Raw genomic sequence first — 20925 nt, 5'->3', positions numbered from 1 at the left:
CCGGGGCCGGGGGGGGTCCCCCCCCCCCCCCCCCCCCCCCGCCGCCAGCACAACAAGGCCAGGCAGGTGGCCGACATGAGCAGGACTTGGCTGTCCCCCCCCCTCCCTGGTTATCCAGGGAGGCTGTCCCCAGGGTGGCGGTGGTGACAGTAGCAATGCAGCAGGGGTCCAGCTCTCCTCCGTGCCCGCCCAGCCCACCCCCAGCTATGGAGAGCCAGGGCTACCACCCTGAGCCCAGGCAAACACAGAGAAACTAGCACCAGAGCTGTGCAGGGAGCCTCCCGAAACCGCAGCCTGCTCCAGCCCGCCGGCCCGGGTCCACAGCCCGTACTTAGGCTCTCTCCCTCAGTACAGGGCCGGAGCCACCAGGGCAGGCACCCTCCAGCACCCCCCACCCACTCCAGCCCCCCAAGTCCGTGTCCTCTGCCTTCCTGTTAGACCTGTTCCTCCAACCCTGCCCTGGACAATTCTGGTGATTCTTCCCTCCAGGAACCTTGTTCTCAAGGAGCTCTCCCTCCTGCTGGCCCAAGCCGCTCCTCTCGTCCTCCCTCCCTCCATTTGGCAACCTACACCAACCTAGAACCTGCCCTGGCCAAGTCACTAGCAGGACCACTTCCGGCCTAAGCGCCCGCTCCAAGGAGTGCCCTGGAATTCTTGGGGTGCTCGCTCAGCAGCACTTGGTGCAGCCGATAGGTTGCCCTCCTCGCATGATTCTCCCCTGCCCCTGACTCAAGCAACCCTCACCGCCCACCAATCTCATCATCGACAGGGCTCATCTCATACTAAAGGCCGGCCCCTGGGGGTCCCTAAGCCAAGTCCAGTTCAGCCTATCTGTGGGCGGACCGTCCCTGCACCCCACTGTGCTGAAGGGCGTCGCTGGTCTCCCTGCACTCTGCGTGCATGCCACCTTGCACCCTTCTCCTGCCCCCAGCCCCCACCCAGTCCTGTCCACGTCACCTCCACACACACCATCTTCCAGTCAGGTCATCCCCATTGCCAATGGGGATGGCCTCAGTACTTGTTTCCTAGCTGATTAACAGCTCCCACTAGTCTCCTCCCTACCCCTGACCATACGGCTTTGCAATCCACCCTCCGAAAGCAAGCCAGAGTGATCTTTGTCCGCGACAATCTGATCATGTCACCTCTCTCCTTAAACCCTCCGATGCCAGTCCCTCCCTGGGCCTTCTCCCCTCACCAGCCATGGAGCACTCTGCTCCAGTAACACCAGATGGCTGGCCGTTCTTGGAACACACTGGGTTCTCGCTCGCTTGGTCTCCATGCCACTGCACTCCGGTCTGCGATAGCCTCTCCTCTTCTGATGACTCAGATCCAGTTCAATCACCACCTTCCCCAAAACCCGTTTCCTGACCCTCCCGGGTCCCCCCTTTCTCGGTTCCCCCATGTGGCTGGCTGCGCTGTGTTCACTCCATGCTCCCCCTTACCACCTCTTCATGTTGTCATTTGTTCCCTGGGGCCCCGGCTCTCCCCGACTCCACTTTCCCTCAGCCCAGCCACACCGACGAGGACACAGGCAGAAGCAGGGGGACAGGAAGGAGCAGCAGAGAGGTGCATGTGGGACCGTGCTGATGAGCAAGCCAGGCTTGTGACTGCAGTGGAAGCTACGAGGCCGGTGGAAAAAACACTCACAACCAAAGCTGGGGGCCCGGGGCCAAGCCAAGAGCAGCAAGCCCAGGAGCCGGCCTTCTGGAACTGCCCCTCACATACGGGGCCCCGAGTTCTTGCACCTGCCCCCAAGATGTCAGCCTGAAGAAAAGGCTGATGTACTGCCTTTTTTCTCTCTCCTGCCCCTGATCCTCTATCACACTCTGCTCTACTGCCCATGTACTATTACGCAGGTAACTGTTCTTAGCCACCCATTTCTGGACAACAGATGAGAACCCACGAGCCAAAAGGATTTCCCAAAGGTACCAGGCTGACAGAGGGGCCCAGGGTCCGGGTCCCAGTGACAGAGGGAAAAGCCAACAGACAAACCTTAAGAAGATCTAAATGTGTCCTTGGCAGACAAAGATCATCCCCAAATACCTGAATTCGACTCGGCTTTCTTGTAAGATGTTCTTGGATACCGAGTGGAGCTCTCAATGCTTTTATAAAAGGTTGAGTAAACAAGAGAAGTAGGGAGAAACAGACTCTCGATGTGGACACTAAAGAAACAGTGCCAACCGTATCAGGTGGGGAAGACAGGGTTCCTGTGTGCTTCGCACCAATCCCATCTCCCTCCTGTGGGCAAGTACGGGAGGCAGACACTGGCTTAACAGGATGTGGGGCAAAAGCAAGGGGAGGGTCCTCCCAAGTGCCAACTAGAATTTTCTTTGGTTCTGGCAACCCTCCCACCCCGACTCTGTTGCCGATCCTGCCCACTTAGCATTTCCCAGGCATCTCCTGGGTACCATGCCCTCCGGTGAGTTGGGTCACTGAGTCAGCAGCACCCCACCACAGGGACAAGTAGGCAGGCAACTCCCCTTTACCCCACTGCCCCAGTGCAAGCGGGCACAGGCTAGTGTCACAGTGCCACCTGCTGACTCTGCAGGCTGACTGCGGCCCGCTGCCAGACAGCTCTGCAGGGCTGCTGCTGGATTCTGGGTGAACCCAGCCCATGTGTCCAGGAAAAAATATGGAGGAGGAGGAAAAGGCCACCCTGACAAGGAACCAAAAGTCAGCTGATGCCCCAGGAAAGGCTTCAGGCAAAGTGGAATGATGCTAAGGGCAGAAGCGAACCCAGGAAACACACACCCTTAAAGAGTCTGGAATCATGAAAAGAAGGCGGCAGGAAAACAGCAGAAAGAGTTTACTCAGGAAGATCCAGGGCAAGTCTTCCAAAAGGGCTGCTCTGAGAACATCTTCACACACATGGCTTGGCCTTCCTCTTAGCCCTCAAGTACAAAGGCTGTAGAAAATGGGGCGCTGGGGGACTAGGACCAGGGTAAATGCCAATGCCGCAGCAACTCCAGCTAACAGCCGGTGGTGCCCGCCCGCCCTGTGGCCAGTGGGACAGCCAGAGGGGAGCGGAGTGGAAGCCGGTGGCCATCCATCCCCTAGCGCTAAAAAGAGCCAGGGGACAGGAGCAAGCCGGGTTTCTCGGGCTTTGGCAGGTTGCCTTCTTGAAACCAGCTAAGAGATTTTGTGTAATCCGGGGGACAGAGAGCAACGGACTCAAATACGTGAGTGGCCCACCTGGTGAGTGGAGAAGTTGAGGGAACGGGAGGACAGGAGCCATCAGCCCTGGGTGTGCCCAACACGGTACTAACTAGAGTCCAAATGAAACAAGGCAGCGCCCCCAGCAGGCCAGGCGCCATGCTCAGAGCCTGGAAAACGTGCTGGGACCAGGGCATCCGATTAAAGGACGAGAGGTGGCTTCAGCTACACTGTCCAATGTGTAGGCCACCGGCCACATGTGTCCTTTTCAGTTTAAATCAATTAAAACGACATTAAATGGCAGGCCCAGTTCCGTGGTGACGCCAGTGCGCTCCTTCGCAGCCTGAGCACTTCCAGCCTGCACACAGCTGGGACGGTGCCAGGCTGGAGAAGCCCCAGTGGTCCCATTCCATCTAGAACCCTGCTCCCCACTCCCCCACACTCTGCCTCAGAAAGGGGCCCTCCTAGAACGTCAGGCTTTCAGTGACCTTGGAGTTAGGAAGAAGGAATCTCTGCTTGCTTGGCACCCTGCCCCAAAGGAGGTCATTCACCATCTGCTTTTGGAGCATGAGGAAGACATCTCTTCAGTCCAAATCAAATAGCTGAACAGACAATCCGTACTTTAAAAGTCGACGCTTGTTCTGATGCATGTCAGATGATCCTTCCTGGACAACGTGTAGAGAACTCCCCCCACCCTGCTTTCCTGCTGCCCCATCATCAGAGCCCCTCGTGGCCCAGCACCCACAGGACAGCATGGGCAGCTACAACTGCGCTGAGCGGCCCTGGGGCAGGGCGGGGACAGGGCTTCTGGAAGAGACTTACCCAGTGCCTAGACCTGCAGCGCTCAGAAACTAACGACCACAGCCAATACAGCAACAGATGGAGCGACAGACCAAGTGGTACTGAAGGCCAAACCCACACCTGGCCTTCTGTGATAGGGCCTCCACCCACATCACTCTATCTTCCAGCAGGCCTGAGCATCAGGATTTTAAAAAACCCTTAGTTACCTTATCTAGATACCAATTTAAACAGACAAACTATAAAAACCCAGACCCAAAACCTGCATGGTCATCAGGGAACTGTGAATGGCCTCAAGTTTACGTTACGAAGCTGTTACTGTAAAGTTCTTACACATCAGATGTTAGTATCCCTTATGATTTTTTTAAAAAGTCCCTCTCTTTTCAGAGATAAACCGAAATTTTGTTTTACCTGTAAACATGGTATCTGGGAAAATAATCCACAGCCAGGGGTGCCTGGGTGGCTCAATTAAGCATCTGACTCTTGGTTTCAGCTCATGAACACAGGGTCCTGGGATCAGCTCGCGTTGGGCTGTGCTCAGTGTGGAGTCTGCCTGAGATTCTTTCTCCTGCCCTCTGCCCTCTGCACCCCCCCACCCCACCCGGCTCAGGTACCCGCGTGCTCTCTCTTAAATGAATAAATAAATAAAATCTTAAAAAAAGTAATGCACAGCCAGGGGACAGTGGAGGTAGGGAGATAAAATGGAAGTGGCCAGGAGACTCCCACTGCTGAAACTGTCATGTTGGGGGGGGGGTGGGGACTGTCCTTCTTTTCTGCCTCTATAAATGGTTATGTTGTCTATGTCAACAAAGCTAGCAGCAGCCCCGGGTGATTCCAGTGCTTGGCCAACGCTGAGAGCCCCCAAGCACCATCTAACTGGGTGTCCTGAGGATGCCCATCCCCCAACCCTGTGTTCCTGCCGCAAGGCCTATCCCACTCTACTCCGCCCCCCCCCCCCATGCTGGGCCCCACAACACAAGACCCCTGAGGGCCAAAACTGGGCCTTCTCTTTGACTCCCTGCCTGAGCTTGGCATAGCTTACCACACAGTGGGGAAAATCCCAGAAAACTCTTATCACTACTCAGGGTGAAATTGAGAATGGCTACCATTTACTAAATACTCCCTATGTGCCCGAAATGATGTGGAGAACATACCTGAATCACCTCAATCCCCACACCAAGAACACAAGAAAAGCATCCTCAAGCTCACTCTACAGATCCGGGGAAAGGCTCAGAGAAGTTTAGTGACTTTCCCGAGGTTACCAAACTGCCAGTAACAGACCCGGGATCCAAACTCAGACCCAATTTCCAAATCCCACTATGGTCACACCAGCTTGCCTCTCAGGGCCACCATGGGTCATTATGGAGGGGGAGAGGGAAGCAGCCAGGGTGAAGGCACAGCAAGAGAGCGCAGGCTAACCACGGGCCCCTGCCTGGCACGCATGCACCCCGGCAGGGACACAGGCATCAGCCACCCGCAGAGCCAAACATCAGGAGTAAGCAGTCCTGACCTGAAGGCAAAGCAGAGCCCGCCTTGCTTGCCTCACAAGGTCTTGATGGATTTTACCCTGTGGGTTAAAAGGGACTCAATCGCCTTCAAATAGACAACCCAGCCCCCAGGTCACTGGCCATGAAGGAAAGGAACTTGGGAGAGCGGCACAGGGGCAGACCCATCTGACTGCAGGAGTGGACCGCAGTGACATCATCCAGCCTGGAGGAATAGGCAGAAAAGCAGCCATCCCTGTGGATCAAATTCAGGTCATTAATACACATGGAGGGGTGGACCTTCCTAGGTCTGGATGGTGAGCACTATCTTGACCTTGACTGACATTTTAGCAAAAGCAGAGAAGAACACTCGAAACAGCACGGGAGGAGCTGCCGTGTGGCTACACTCCCAGCCACTCCAGAGGGACGATGGCCAGCTGCCGGTCTCCAAGTGGGGACGTAGAAACCAAGGAAATAGGTGTGCAACAGTAAGTTACTGGCCAGGCCCGCAGCTGCCCGGATCTGCACTCGGCAGCAGCCTATCCCAGGCCCCCTGTCCCAGACCAGAGGCCCCCAGTGTGCACCTTCTGAAGGTTCAGACGCTGTGTTTTTCTAATGCACCTGGGGTCCCTACTATAGGAGCTCAGGAGACCTGAAGAGCTGCGCTTCCAATCTACAACGCCTGGCACGGCAGTCTGACAAGCTCAACCTGGACACAAGCCTGACGCTCTCCCTATGTGCCTACAACCCCCTATTCAGTCCCCAAGGTTTAGGCAGCCCTCGGCGTGTGCCTAGAACCTTGGCACAGAGCTGATCGGCCTACAGGGGACAAGCCCAGGTTCCCATGCCGTACCTCACAGGCTGCCCAGGGCCCCGGAAGACAGTCCGCTGGGCCGGCTAACGGCACGGCAAGGGCCTCACAGGGCAGACTCAGGAGAGAAACCTCAGGGAAGCATGAAGAGGTGATTTAGCTGGGCCACCAGGGGAGGGGGGGGGCGGGTTTCCAGGCAGAGGCCACAGAAATACTTGGGGAAGGGGAACCATGTGGCCAGTTCATGACATGGGGAGGCCAGAGCAGAGATGGCAGAAGGCTGCGGGGAGGGATCACATCCCAAAGGACCTGGGTATCAAGCCTTTATGCCAACGGTGCTAGGAAAGCACTGCAAGCAGGGTCAGCGGGGTCCCCACCATGCTCCCGATGCGGGCCCCGCTAGGAACCAGTACTATCGCCAGCCGCCCTTCTGAGCAACGCTCTCCTCCTCTGTGGTCCTCACATCCACTAACCCACTGTCTCCAGGTCTCTACCCCAGTCTTGCCTCTCCTGGCACATTTCCTTTCCCCTCCAACTCAAGGGAAGCGGAGCTGCCGGCACCTCCCTCTCACTCATCTGTCAACCCTTTCATGAAGCAGCCCGCAGCCCGCCATCCTGCTGCCCGGCCCCCCTCCAGTGAGCTCTGCTGGCTCCCTTCCCTCCAGGGCATGCTCCTTCCAGCACTGCCACTCTGCAAGTGCCCCCAGCCAAACCACCGGCGCCCCAGCCTTCAAAACCTGGCATTCCTGCTGGCCTCTCCCCTTCTCTCATCAGCACCCCTCCGCCCTCTCGCCCCCCCCCCCCCCAACTACCACGCCCTGGTTCGGGCCACCAGCTGCTCTCCCTCCAGCAACCTCTGACTTGGTCTCCCTCCGTCAGGGCTCTCCTGCTCCACCCCAACCTTTGACCGTTGCCAAGCATGAAGACACAACTCTGACCGAGGGGCAGTGCTACTGGAACAAGTCAGCACTCTACCACACGGAGGTCAGACACAAACTCAGGAACCGGCACTCAACGCTCCACCCCAGCTCTCACTCCCCCTGACCCAGCCACCCTGCGTGGCCTGCCCCTCCCCACGCTCAGCCAGAACCTACTGTCGCTCAGGGACTGAGCCAGCGCCTTCCAGTGCAATGTGTGCCAACAGGAGCGACCAAAGCAGATGCGTCAAACAGGACTGGGAGGCCCAAAGCACCTGGCCTAGCTGAGGTGCACGCAAAATGGCAACTGAGGGAAGTTTTCCACTGTTCACGACCAGAAAAATGGGGAAGACGAGCTCAATGTTCAAGAGTGGGCAATTGGCTAGACACACAAGAATGCTGGAGAGGCAGATCGCTTATCCTAGAATGATGCTCACGATAAACTCAGTAGAAAGAAAATGCAAGCTCCCACATGGCAGCTACTGCTTGACCCTGTCTTTTCTGTTTGTTTAAGTAGGCCCCATGCCCAGCGTGTAGCCCAACAGGGGCTTTGAACTCATGACCCTGAGATCAAGATCTGAGCGGAGATCAAGAGTTGGATGCTTAACCGACTGAGCCACCCAGGTGCCTCCCCATCCCCGACCCTGTTTCTAAGAAACGGGCAGACTCTGTAGGGAAAGAATCCAGGCACGGAGGTCTCATCGTTCTAAGTATGACTTCTCGGCTCTGCCAAGAGGCAGCTCTGGGGACTGGGAAGAGGTTTTTGAGCTTCTCTGCGCCCCCGATTCTTCTTCGCAAAACTACTGTAAAAATTATCTTGTGCCTAGTATATAGAACCCCTAGCAAGCGGTAGCTGCTATCAGATGTCAAAACCTCTAGAAAGGCACACAGCAAAAGTATAGGTCAGCAGCAGTTACGGTAGCAGTAACATTTCAAAGAACTTATTTTTTATTCATTTCAAGCCTCATCTTCCTCCAAAGACTATGTGTTACCTGATGACCATCTTCAGATGTATGAAAAGGGACAGAGTCATCTAAGAGATCAGAGTCGTGAGACTCACGAAACCCAGATGAATGAATGAAGACACGCAGAGAAGTAGACGCTGGCTTACAGACGGCACGGGAGCCTTCCTACCAAAGCCAGGCGGTAACCACTCAGAACAGAACAGCCCACTATCTGGTCTACAGGCAGAGGTAGGCTGAAAACCAACAACCCAGTACTGGCAGCTCACACCGACGCAGACGAGCTGGTAGTGAATAGGGGAGAGGAACTAGGCGTGAGCCTGGGCACGGCCACTCGGAGTCTGTGCGACTCGGGCCACTCCATCTCTTGGGCTGCCCTTCTCCATTCATAAGCCCGCCAGAACTACACAGGTCATTAAAGTTTTTACTTGAGGCTTTGAACAGAACCAGAACCCAAACGAACCACACAAAGCACTCACACGTAGAGGTGAGGCCACAGGGCTGCAGTCTGAGAGAGAAGCCCTTAGCAGGTGAGAACACGTAGCGCAAGAGGGGAGGAGCCTACCCAAAGCCACACCCTGACCTGGTAGAGCCAGTCTCCCCACTTCCAATTTTGAGTCCTTCTTCAGACACTGCCAGCCCCCCAAGTGTGGTTCCGTGCAACGTGGTACTGCAGGCACCCCTCTGCTATCACCCCAACATGGGGCAGTGAGGGCTACGCACGTGCACATCTCCCCCAACTACTCTGTCCTCTTTCTGTGGCAATAACCCAGCACTGTCTCCTGTTGAGTAATGCTCACGCGTCCGTCGAGCTAAGTAAGGCCGTGAGTGGGAACCCACAAAACTGTCACAATACAACCGAACCTGACCCAGCAAAGACGAAGAGACAGCTCTTGCTCGTTCCTTTACAGGTTTGCACACAGCTAACAAGAATCACTGGTTCAGGGGCGCCTGGGTGGCTCAGTTGGTTAAGCGACTGCCTTCGGCTCAGGTCATGATCCTGGAGTCCCTGGATCGAGTCCCGCATCGGGCTCCCTGCTCGGCAGGGAGTCTGCTTCTCCCTCTGACCCTCCCCCCTCTCATGTGCTTGCTCTCTCTCATTCTCTCTCTCTCAAATAAATAAATAAAAAATCTTTAAAAAAAAAAAAAAAAAAAGAATCACTGGTTCAGGGGCACCTGGCTGGCTCGGTCAGTAGAGCACGTGACTCTTGATCTCGGGGTTGTGAGTTCAAGGTCCACGTTGGGTGTACAGACTACTTAAAAATAAAAAAATATTTTAAAAAAAGCTCAGAGAGTCCCATCAGCGAAGACATGTAGAACAAAAACAAGAACTGAGCCCTCGGCGCAGAGCAGGGAGTACGTGCTAACAGGTGAGAGAAGACATTCTTCAGAGACAGAAAGCGCTGCACACATTACAGGGCAGACACAGCACGGTTTATGAACCAAGCAGGTAAATGAGGAGAGCGAGACAGTGCTCCCGCTGTGTGAAATGCATCTGACTGGATCCAGACCTAGCTAGGGGAATCCTGTCCCAGGGAATGAAAGCCCACGGCACGGCCCGAACTGCCACCCGTTGCTGGCCTCCAGGGAAGCTCGCACCGCACATGCGCCACAGCAGCGCTGTCCACGCTCGCACGTGCACGGGGCTCACCCGGAGCTTGCTCGCCCGGGGGCCGGGAGCCGGTCTGCGGAGCTGCATTTCCAAGAAGCCTCCAGTTCCTACTGAGGCGACTGGGCCACAGGCCATCAGAGCAGCGAGGCGCCAAGGGAGCAGGACACCACTGATCCATTTCCAATGACTAAAAAGAGTCAGAGGCAAAAAGTAACAGAATGCCCGGGAGGACTGATGTGGGAAAGTGGTTTTTAATAGTAAAAATTTCAAACCAGCTCACATATCTGAGAACAGGGAACTAGTTACACACACTGGTCCCCTCACATGACAGACTACATGACCGTTAAAAACAAGAGAAGTCTGCATGAGTCATGGAAAAAATCACCAAGATGTATCATTCAGTGAAAAGGGCAAGTCAAAGCAGAGCAAAAAAACCCATGCCACTTGTGAAAGAAAAGTTACACGTTACATAAAACATGACTTTCAGAGTTCGGAAACATCCCATTATTACCCATCTCTGCGGATGAGACAAAGTGCTCATCTTGTGCCTGACATTCCTGTATTATTTGAAGTTTAGGGGCCTCTATTTTACAATGAGCAAGAATAACTTTACAATCAGAGCCACAAAGATTATAGTTTTGTTTTTATTTGAACTTATTTCCTGCAGGCCACGTACAGGTTGTGTGGACATCAAGTCTGGACAAGAACTTTCCATAGCTAACATTGTGCAAAAAGAGAAGTTGCTCAAGGACCACAGCCGCCATATAGGATCTGAGCCCTAGACTAGGGAGGAGTATGTATTTCTAGAAAATTCCAGAATGATTCAACTGATCATTTGTGGGCAACTGGTGAATCCACACTGACCCCTGGGGTCACTGTTTCCTTTTCTAAGAAGTTGCACAAGACCAACCTCACAAGTTTTTGGATCGGCTACTGGACAGGGACACAGGAGAGCACAGCAAAGCCATCTTCTAGCTACAACGGAGAGGCAGATTTGTGGCTGCTGAAACAAGCAGGCCCAAGAAGCTACTCCAGCCACTTGTCATGTCTGACTTACTGTGTTTCACGCTGCAGAGTCCACTGCAGGCTTTTGTCTTCCTGACGCTGCTTTCCTTAAAGCTGTGTGCTACCCTGGAGCAGTCCTTAGTTTTATTTCTGTCCTTCCTATCTTTCAGATAAAACATAAGCTTGCCAGGGAGTCCCCTCCCACCCTGCCCCCCGAGCCTCTATGGGCTCTTTTTTTTTTTTTAGATTTATTTGCGAGAAAGAGAGAGCACACACGCACGCAGGGGTGGGGCAAAGGGGGAGAGAGAATCTGAAGCAGATTCTGCACTGAGCACGGAGCCTGATGATCCCACAACCCTGAGATCACGACCTGAGCCGAAACCAAGGGTCAGACACCCAACCGACTGCGCCACCCAGGCGCCCCTCTGCGGGCTCTTTAGACATAGCGAACTCTTCCTCCTCCCTTGGACTCACCTGCAGTTAGACGCAATCCTCTGGACCTGCCTCCCTTTCAGGCTCAGACCACAAAATCACGCTTCATTTTGGAGCTTCCCGAAACCCTCCAACTCCAGGGTACCTGTCCTCCCAGCCTTCTCATTGCCTGACTCTCCAGTTTGAAGACAACATGCTTGCAGACCCCTTCAGTGATCCAACAGACCACCTGGAAAAGCTCTGCCCTTCCCAGCTCCAACCCTGCCACACTCCAACGTGGACTGAGAGTAGTCAAGGTCACCTGAACAACTGACTTCTCCTTTGAAAACCTGAAACCCAGGCAGGCAGCCATTCTAATGCCTAATGAAGAAGGATGTCCCAGTGACCAGAGGCGGAAGAGCCCAGCTAGAAAATTCACATGCTACCCTGCCAACCTCTGGAAGCCCTTGGCCTGAGTACAATGTTTACTCCCAGCCAATCAGTACATTCAATGGCAGCGAGGCCCCTCTGATGAGCAGCCCTGTGAGAAGGCAGCAAAGCGGCCTCCGGACTCAAACAGGTGCTTTATATCACTTTAGTCTTACTCAACTAACCACCCCCTTGGCGCTGACTGAGGCACTCAGTCTTACCAAAAAACCCACCAGAAATAGGCTGCTCCTGCAACAGGTCTACACTGGGGACAGACATGCTCTCAGCCCCTTTGTGCCACTTCTGCCCACTCTTCTCAGGTCAGGTCCCCATGCCCAAAAGGCCCCTATTCAATTGGTCCCTTTAAGCCGGCCTCCAAAGATCCCCTCCCAGAGGGCAACGCCTCATCACTCACTTCAACCTCCTTACAGAAAGCAAGCTGGGCATGTGTTTGCCCTAAACGAGCAGGTGGCAAGTTACGGCAAAGCCAGAACACAAGTCTTCTGACATTCCGATCGGACCTCTCCCACTCACCACACTGCCTCTGGAGGTCAGAAGGAAAATCAGAGGCCTCTGGGGAAATCAGGGCCTCCAGTTTAAGGCCACAGACTGAATAAGTCAAAGTCACAGGCGAGCCCAGGGGTCCCTTCCCTCACTCACAAGGAGAGCAGCAAAGAAAAGCCAGCAATATAGAGATTCCGCTGGGCACGGAAAAGCTTCATGTGGAAGTGCTCCACGGCCCCGGGGTTATTCTGCAGGTTCACCTTCTCTGTCACGTCGTCATACTTCCGGATCTCACGTACAGCGTCTGCGGCAGAAGACACACAAGGGCATTAGCTCCTGCTCAGGCCAAGACTGGGCTGTCAAGAGGAGACAGGCGGCATAAGTCAAGGTGACCTCACTTCCCCCAGATCTGTCACCCCAGGTATCTCCCCTTCTACACACACCTTGGGGAGGACACCTTGTCAGAAGCTCTGCCCTGAGACCCATTCTCCTCTGGCTTTTTTCATGGCACTCCCTGGCCCCATTCTACCCAGACCACAAACTCGCTCTGTATCAAGATGCTAATCAAGTCTGAGGTGTTGCTGGCAACATCCACGGAGCCCCCAGTGTCTGGTTCTGTTTACCTCAAGTCAGGCTGGCTATCAGCTGCCCCACCAATAACCCAGGGTCGTCCTGTTCACGTAAATCCCCATGGAGGAGGCATGAGCAGCCTAGGAGTCAAGACCCCGAGACCGCCTGCTGAAGACAGGCTTTTCCATTTCAAAGCTTCATCATGGGTTTTATTATTTAAACTGCCTTATTCTAAGAACGAGTATCATTAAAATGTCCATACTACCCAAAGCAATCTGTACAGATTTAATGTCATCCCTATCAAAATGCCAACAGCAGTTTTCACAGAGTTAGAACAAACAATCCTAAAATCTGTATGGAACCACAAAAGACCCCAAATAGTCACAGCAATCTTGAAAAACATAACAGGAGGGATCACAATTAGATTTCAAATTATATTACAAAACAATAATAATTAAAATAGTATGGTACTAGGATAAAAACAGACACAGAGATCAATGGAATAGAACAGAAAAACCCAGAAACAAACCCACAATTATATGGCCAAATAATCTTCGACAAAGCAGAAAAGAATATCCAATGGGAAAAAGTCTCTTCAACAAATGGTGTTGGGAAAACTGGATAGCCACATGCAGAAGAATGAAACTGGACCCCTTTCTTTCACCATACACAAAAATAAACTCAAAATTGGGGCACCTGGGTGGCTCGGTCGTTAAGCGTCTGCCTTCGGCTCAGGTCATCATCCCAGTGTCCTAGGATCAAGCCCCGCATCGGGCTCCCTGCTCGGCGGGAAGCCTGCTTCTCCCTCTCCCACTCCCCCTGCTTGTGTTCTCTCTCTCGCAGACGCTCAATGACTGAGCCACCCAGGCGCCCCAAATAAAATCTTTAAAAAAAAAAAAAATCCTTGAAGAGAGCACAGGCAATAATTTCTCTGACATCGGCTGCAGCAGCGTTTTTCTAGATACGTGTCCTGAGGCAAGGACAACAAACTATTGGGAGTACATCAAAATACAAAGCTTCTGCAGTGAGGGAGGCAATCAACAAAACTAAAAGGCAACCTACAGAACGGGGAAAAGATTAAAAAAAATCAAAGACGATACAAAAAAATGGTTTTATTCTGATTACAAAACAAGTGCACGCTCATCAAAAATTCAAATATACCAGAAATGTGCAAAGAGAAAATATCCCATGACATAAGCACCTCCAGCAAGCACAGGACATGTGGTCATCTTACCCAAGGCAGTCACTTTGAGCCACATTACTCCATTTTCTCTGTAATACACATCCTAAGCTGAAATTACCCTAATTACAGGTTTATTGTCCATCTCCCCTGAATTAGACTACGTACCACAAGAGCAGAAATCTTTTCTGCCACATCCAGGACCTAGCATAGCTCTGGGTGCATAGGGGGCATGCAAATAACTGAATCGTGAGTAGTCTCTGCCCCGGAGAGGCACCAGTAGCCACGCAGTGCTCTGGCTTCCAAATACATTTACATCTATTTGTCTATGTCGTAGAAATGGAACCATCTACTGCTTTCCGCCCCCACCCCTTCCCCGAGACATCTTTTTAAGTCAGTACATAAAAACCTATCTAGAAAGGTCTCTTAAGAGACCCCCATGGGAGAGGAGTAAGGTACCACTACATTGATATTGTTAGGTTAGTTTTTAGTTTGAGACTCCTTGGTTTTTAAGCTGACCTCACATTATAAAAAAATCTGCCTCCCTTTGCTGGCATCCTGGTATTAATCTGTATCACGAAGCAAGCATTCTCCACCACTATTAGCAGAAGTCTAAACCAGGCCAACAACATGCCTATTTGTTATGAACTAAGTGTTCCTGTCCCCCAACCCCCAAGATTCCTATACTGATAACCTAACCCCCAATGGAATGGTATTATGAGGTGGGGCCTTTGGGAGGGGCAGGTCATGAAAGCAGGGCCCTCATGAATGGGGTTAGTGCCCTTACAAAAGAGACCCCACAGAGCTCTCTCATCCCTTTCACCATGCGAGGACAAAGCGAGGAGGCTCTATGAAACGAGGAACAGGGCCCTCACCAAACACCAAATGTGCCAGCACCCTGATCTTGGACTTCCAGCCTCCAGAAATGTGAAAAATAAGTATCTGTTGTTAAGCAACACGGTCTATATTTTTGTTATAGCAGCCCAATATAAGACCTAAAATTTAAAATGTTCATACCCTTGGACTCATCAATTCCACCTCTATGAATTTATCCTACATAAACATTTGCATAAACGTGCAATGACACCAGTATGCCTATAAAGAACTGAATTACAACAAAACCATATGTTATGATACTACATATTTATTCTTTTTAAAGATTTCATTTGAGTGAGTGAGTGAGAGAGAGAGAGAGAGAGAGAGAGCGTGCGAGCGTGCGCACGCACACGCACATGAGCAGGGAGAGGGGCAGAAGGACAGGGAGAAGCAGGCTCCCCGCTGAGCTCGGAGCCCAATTAGGGGCTCAAACCCAGGACCCTGAGATCACGACCTGAGCCGAAGGAGCCACCCAGGTGCCCCAGGATACCAGACAATGTTTAAAAAGGTAAGATTGCTGTAAATGGAAAACAGTGTGTACTATGGTCTGAATCCAATCCCAAACAGTACGTAGCATTTTAGTAAATATGTCCGCACATAAAAGTGCCTGTGGACATGTACAACAAAGTATTAATGATGGTTTTTCTGTGAGACATGGGATTATGGGGGGACTTTAACTTTCTGGGTTAAATTTCTGAACTTTTAAGAACGTGTTATTTTTGTGATTTAAAATAAAACAAAACAGGGGCGCCTGGGTGGCTCAGTCATTAAGCGTCTGCCTTCGGCTCAGGTCATGATCCCAGGGTCCTGGGATCGAGCCCCACATCGGGCTTCCTGCTCGGCGGGAAGCCTGCTTCTCCCTCTCCCACTCCCCCTGCTTGTGTTCCTTCTCTCGCTGTATCTCTCTCTGTCAAATAAATAAACAAAATCTTAAATAAATAAATAAATAAATAAATAAACAAACAAAACAAAACAAAACATGTTTGAAGTACCTGGGTGGTGCAGTTAAGCATCCAACTCTTAGTTTCAGCTCAGGTCATGATCTCAGCGTCGTAAGACTGAGCCCCACGTCAGGCTCCATGCTCAGTGCAGAGTCTGCTTAAGACTCTCTCTTCCTCTCCCTCTCCCCTGCCCCCTCCACCAAGCTCAAGTGCTCGCTCTCACTAAAATAAAGAAATCTCTAAAAAATAAAAAAATTAAGTAAAATAAAAACATGTTTTTCTACACCCTCACATCTGCATCCAGGAACCCCGCCACCCTAAGGACCACCTTGGCCAATGGCGGCGAGCACACTGGGATGGGAGTGTTAGGCCACACTAGCCCAAGTCACACAACACAGTGCTGCCCTCCGTATCTCAGGCCTCTGGACCAGGACCTGGCCCCTGGATGCTCATCAAGCCCACTCCCCCACCACCCCCTCAGACCTGCCCCAGACTCCTCCCAGTGAAGGCTAGGGGCCAGCCAGGACTGCAGCTCTAGCTAGTTATGCCTATCACCTTTCACCAGGATTTCCTGCTAACTAACATTTATATTTGTAGAAGTCTCGACAGACCTCTCTAGATTACACTTCTTACTGTTAAGGATAGGAAACAGCCAGTCATCAAAGCTAGTATCTCTCTAGAACTTCCAAGCACTTCCCTGACCTCAAAGAAGAATGGCACCTCTGCCAACTCCTAGGTTCTGCAGAGGGCCTCCCTGGCCCATCAGCTGTGCTAGGAAATGGGGAGCTCATGGGGCCTGTACAGAGGGGCAAGGCCCTGAGGCAGCACCAGGACACAGCCCCTCCCCACCCCAATTCTTGCCCCTACCCTACATCCAAAACTCTGAAGTCTGTTTTTTTTAATGCCCAAAGGATGACACACATATTCCCTAGCCCCTCCAGGCTTAGAGACCACTCAGGGAAGGAACCCTGATTGGAAAGAGCTACTTCTTGGGGCCTTGCCAAGTATTTCAAGAACAGCACAGTATGCATATGTGGGCAGCTGGTACCCACCCTACACAGTTGGGAAAGGGTAGGCTGCACCTGGCCTGTTCAGAGGAAGTCCTGCCTGAACATAGCCCATCAGGAGCCAAGACATTAGGAAGGAAAAATGCCTAATGCTGCAGCTAGTGGATGGTACCTTGCACATTCCCCCCGAACTATGGCCCCCTGCCCGCCCCCCCGCCACTGCCACATTTCTGCTGGAGACTCAGCGAGAGAGGAGTGCTCTGAGCCTAAGCGGGCATCAGCACCTTGGAGACAGGACCAGTGTCCACAGCAGAAGCCAGCCAGTACTTTAGAATCCACGCTGAGGGACACAGTGACCACTTAGTACAGCACACATTTAACAGCCACATGAAAGTTATATTGATCTCTCTGGTCTCCAATCATACCACCACATCACAAAATGCTTGCCTTCCACCTTAGTACCCTAAGGCCCCAGGCCCCATCCCGGAGCATGCCCTGGGACCAGCTTATCTTCCAAGCCTGGCTGGTGTGCACCTCAACATGGTGTTTATAGAACTTCACAGCTAGAAGGACCCAGAAAGACCTGAAGCCTGACCCAGATCCAGAGAGCTCTAGGATACACTGCCAGACCTCTCGGTGCCCCCCCCCCCCCCAGCTTCCTACCCAGCCCCGCTCCCTAACCATTTGGTCGCTCAGTCCCTTATTCACACAGACTGTCTACATGACTGAAGTGCAGTGCTGCTTAAACCAAGATCAACATGGACCAATCAGCTTCTCTTGGTTTCAGTTCTGGAATGACGTGAGGAGCCAGCCCAGGAAAGTGAAGTGGTCGTCACAGGGTGCATAAAGGTTGCTGGTCAAAGTAAAGGCCCAGGCCAGCAGTCAGCAGCACTCTGTTCAGGGATGAGGGAGCCTCTTCCCAAGAAGACAGAGACACTGAAGGGGTCTGTCCCTGGGAAGCCCAACCTGTAAGCTACATGTGGAACGTGGCACAGGGCTTTGCAGCAGAGGCTATGCCGTGGCAAAGGGTCTGGGGCGCGTAGCTGCCCTCAGCCACGGTTCACTCACCAATAACCAGCAGCACAAGGATGACAATGAGGACTACAAAGAAGGTGTTGCCATAAGTCACTACCAACTCCACCAGGCGGGACTTGAAAATCTTCTGCCATCTGTGAAAACAAAAGGGCTGAAGAAATAAACATCCACTTGGGCCCCAGGGCCCCGAGAACAGAAAGCCACTCTTGCACCGTTTTCCAGTGGCTGAATATCCTGAACAGACTCAGCCTCGACTGCCTGCAGTTCTCCAATTTATGACATCTATTCAAGAGTGCGTGGGGGCGGGGGGGGGGGGGGTGCTTGTCCACGTGCAGAAATTTCTTAAAAAAAAAGCCACACTCTTAAAAACACTAAGAGTCTCTGGGGAGGGAAACAAAAACATTCCTTTTAATTATTATTCAAGGATAATTAACACACAGTATACTACTAGTTTCAGGGGCAGGGAAATGGAAAACTTTTCATTGCATTCCTCTACGTAATGTTCAAAATGCTTGCCACGTACACATTATTTCTTCAAACGGTTTCTCCACATGACCCATGTGGGTTCATCTAGACGCCCACCACCCTGGATTATTACGAAGCAGACCCAAGACTTCCCTTCATCTCCTTCCATAGATACTTCAGGATGTAATTCTGTCAATAAAGAGCCTTTATGCAATCACAATGCTATCACCAGACCTCAAGAAAATGAACAAGAACCCCTCATCATCAAAGCCAGAGTCCCAAAGTCGAATTGTTGCAATTTTTTTTTTTAAACACTTGGTTTGTTTAAATCTGAACTGACAAGGTTCTGACTGTGCATTTAGTTGATAAGTAGCTTCAATCACTCCTCACCCTCTTCTGTCTTCTTTCCCAATCCACTTTTTGCAGAAACCAGGTTGTCGGTCTTACAAAGCTGTCCAGATTGCAGCTCCAAAATGCCTCTGTCTCTACATTTCCTCTGAACTGTGTGAAGTGTGAAGAGATTCAGATCTCGCTTTTGGCAACAGTACTTCTTAGACAATATCATGTACTTCCTATTTTATTATATCAGAGATCTATATTTTTGTCTAAAAAGTTTTTTAAAATACCTATGAAGATTTAGCCTTATTTATAATTTTCTAATTAAAATCAGAATATGTTCATATATTATGTGTAATTAAAAATTAATTTCCAATTAACTTTGAACAGATCCTCTATTCATTAAAAGGACTATGGCTTCACCTCTCACAGGCTGAGTAATGCTCATGAGGCTACTATGCAATGCCGGTGGGACTGGTTGGGAGGACACACGTCACCAAGTCAGCTACAACATGACCCCATGGTGCAAGTCTTCCAGACGCCATATTGCCATCCCCTGAACCCTAGGCACCCAAGGGAAGGCGGAGGGCAGCATTCCCAGAAACGTAACTAGAGATAGGTCTTCTCCCTCTTGGAGCATGGTGAAGGCCAGAAGGCAGTGTGCACAGGAAAGGAATTCAAAAAGATGTGACGAAGCAAAACTGTGTGGAAGGTTAGCAATAATAAACACAACCCCTGCCACCTCAACCCCAGACAGGTTCTACCTGTTTCCATCTGGCCCCAATTCCAGGGTCTTACCAACCCTGCATGGAGAAGCTATGGGGCTCAGCAACAATCACCCTTTTGCTTGCCTGCTTGCTCCACAGGCCATACCTTTTGGGAGAAATGAAGGGAATGCAGAGAAGCAGCACAGCAAAGACCTCTGCATAGAGGAAGGTGGCGACTGCAGTCCACTGCAGACTCATCGTGTTGCTAGAAGGTTTCCAACAGTGAGATGTGCGCTTGTTTCCTGACAGGAGACAAAAGGGACAGAAGCTGTTGTGAGAGCTGGGCAGCCACTCTTTACCCTCTACCGCAGCACTCTACTCCAGTCTTTTTAAGCCACTGGCTGAAACTGGGCTCAGCTCAGCAGGGATACTTGGCCAACAGTGCTCAAAGGCCTAACAAACTCCCGTTTGCCAGGACGCAGTTACTTGCTGCCTTCCAGTATGTGCCTTAAGAGCCACCTTTCTGGCGAATTCCTTTCCCGACTGAGTTCAGCAAACTCCTTATGCCCGCTTAACTGGGGAAGTGTTAATAAAAGATTATATAGACGGGGGCGCCTGGGTGGCTCAGTTGGTTAAGCGACTGCCTTCGGCTCAGGTCATGATCCTGGAGTCCCGGGATCGAGTCCCGCATCGGGCTCCCTGCTCAGCAGGGAGTCTGCTTCTCCCTCTCACCCTCCTCCCTCTCACGCTCTCTGTCTCTCATTCTCTCTCTCGCAAATAAATAAAATCTTAAAAAAAAAAAAGATTATATAGACGGGAGAAAATTCTCGACAGCCATCAGGCTCACTCCCTTCCCAGTCAGCCCCGGGGCGGCAGTGTTTCAGCAACGCACTTTCTCCGAGAGCGGCGACGCCCCCACACCCCCCTCCGAGGGAAACCAGGAGGCCCTTCCCTCACGAGCCTTTCCAACCGAGCCGAGAGAAAACCTGCAGCCTCCCTCCGGGGCGAGAGCAGGGGCTAAAAAAAAGCCTCCCGACGCCGCCGCGTCGGCCTCGGATGCGGTGGGAGAACTCGGGAGTACCTCCGAAAGCCCACAAGAGCGACTCCTACCGGGCGGGAGTCGGGGCCAAGAGCAAATGCGGGTCTCGAGTAAGCACCTCATGGCCCCCATCTAGAGAAAGTTCTAGAAAAACGGTCTTTTCGGAACCCGGAGGAGCCCCTCCCGACAGCCCTGGTCGCCCACAGCCGCCCACCCGGCACGAGTCCCCCGCGCTCCACCCGCGCGGCCCCTCGACATGGCCCTAGGCCGCCACGCCTTCCCCCGAGCCCCACCCTGGCCGCCCCCCCCCGAGGGGCTTTGCCACCGCCCCTCGCCCCCGCGGCCGGCCCTCACGCCCCCGGAGCCCAACTCCAGCCACCGCCCCGACTTCCCTCCGCCCAGCCCTGCCCCCGTACTCCCGGCTCGGCCCGAGGCCCCGGGCCCTCTCCACACTAACCGCCGCTGCCCCAGAGCCCAGCTAGGCGCGCAAACACGCTCACCGAGCTTCCCACAGCCAACGCACACGCCCCGCTGCCGCCGCCACCAAACGCTCCCACCGCAACCCTGGCCCCGCCCCTTCCCCCACGGCCGGAAACCGGAAGCACCCGCCACGCCCCGCCCCCCCGCTCCCAGCCGCACCCAGGCCCCGGCGACTCCGCCCACGGCCGTTTTTCGCCCCGCCC

The 20925-nt window shown here is 52.7% G+C and overlaps 1 protein-coding gene across 3 annotated transcripts in view; it reads right to left on the bottom strand.

The window, feature by feature from the left end:
• The window catches only part of BCAP31 (B cell receptor associated protein 31), a 26120-nt gene extending 5298 nt beyond the window's left edge, over positions 1 to 20822 (bottom strand). The window contains exons 1-4 of one of the 3 annotated variants that reach the window (XM_032397439.1): positions 20743 to 20822; positions 19370 to 19505; positions 17729 to 17829; positions 12243 to 12390 (exon numbers count right to left, since the gene is read on the bottom strand). In XM_032397439.1, coding sequence (XP_032253330.1) covers positions 12243 to 12390; positions 17729 to 17829; positions 19370 to 19461 — 341 coding nt within the window. In that variant the 5' untranslated portion in view covers positions 19462 to 19505; positions 20743 to 20822. Of the gene's footprint in view, positions 1 to 12242; positions 12391 to 17728; positions 17830 to 19369; positions 19506 to 20658 lie in introns of all 3 variants that reach the window. The other 2 variants (XM_032397440.1, XM_032397441.1) reach the window with 2 other exon arrangements.
• Between the last annotated feature and the right edge of the window lie 103 nt (positions 20823 to 20925).

This window comes from Phoca vitulina, unplaced genomic scaffold (assembly GCF_004348235.1).
Source record: "Phoca vitulina isolate PV1807 unplaced genomic scaffold, GSC_HSeal_1.0 scaffold99, whole genome shotgun sequence".
Taxonomy (NCBI): domain Eukaryota; kingdom Metazoa; phylum Chordata; class Mammalia; order Carnivora; family Phocidae; genus Phoca; species Phoca vitulina.
This window is presented reverse-complemented; position numbering and strand designations above follow the sequence as displayed.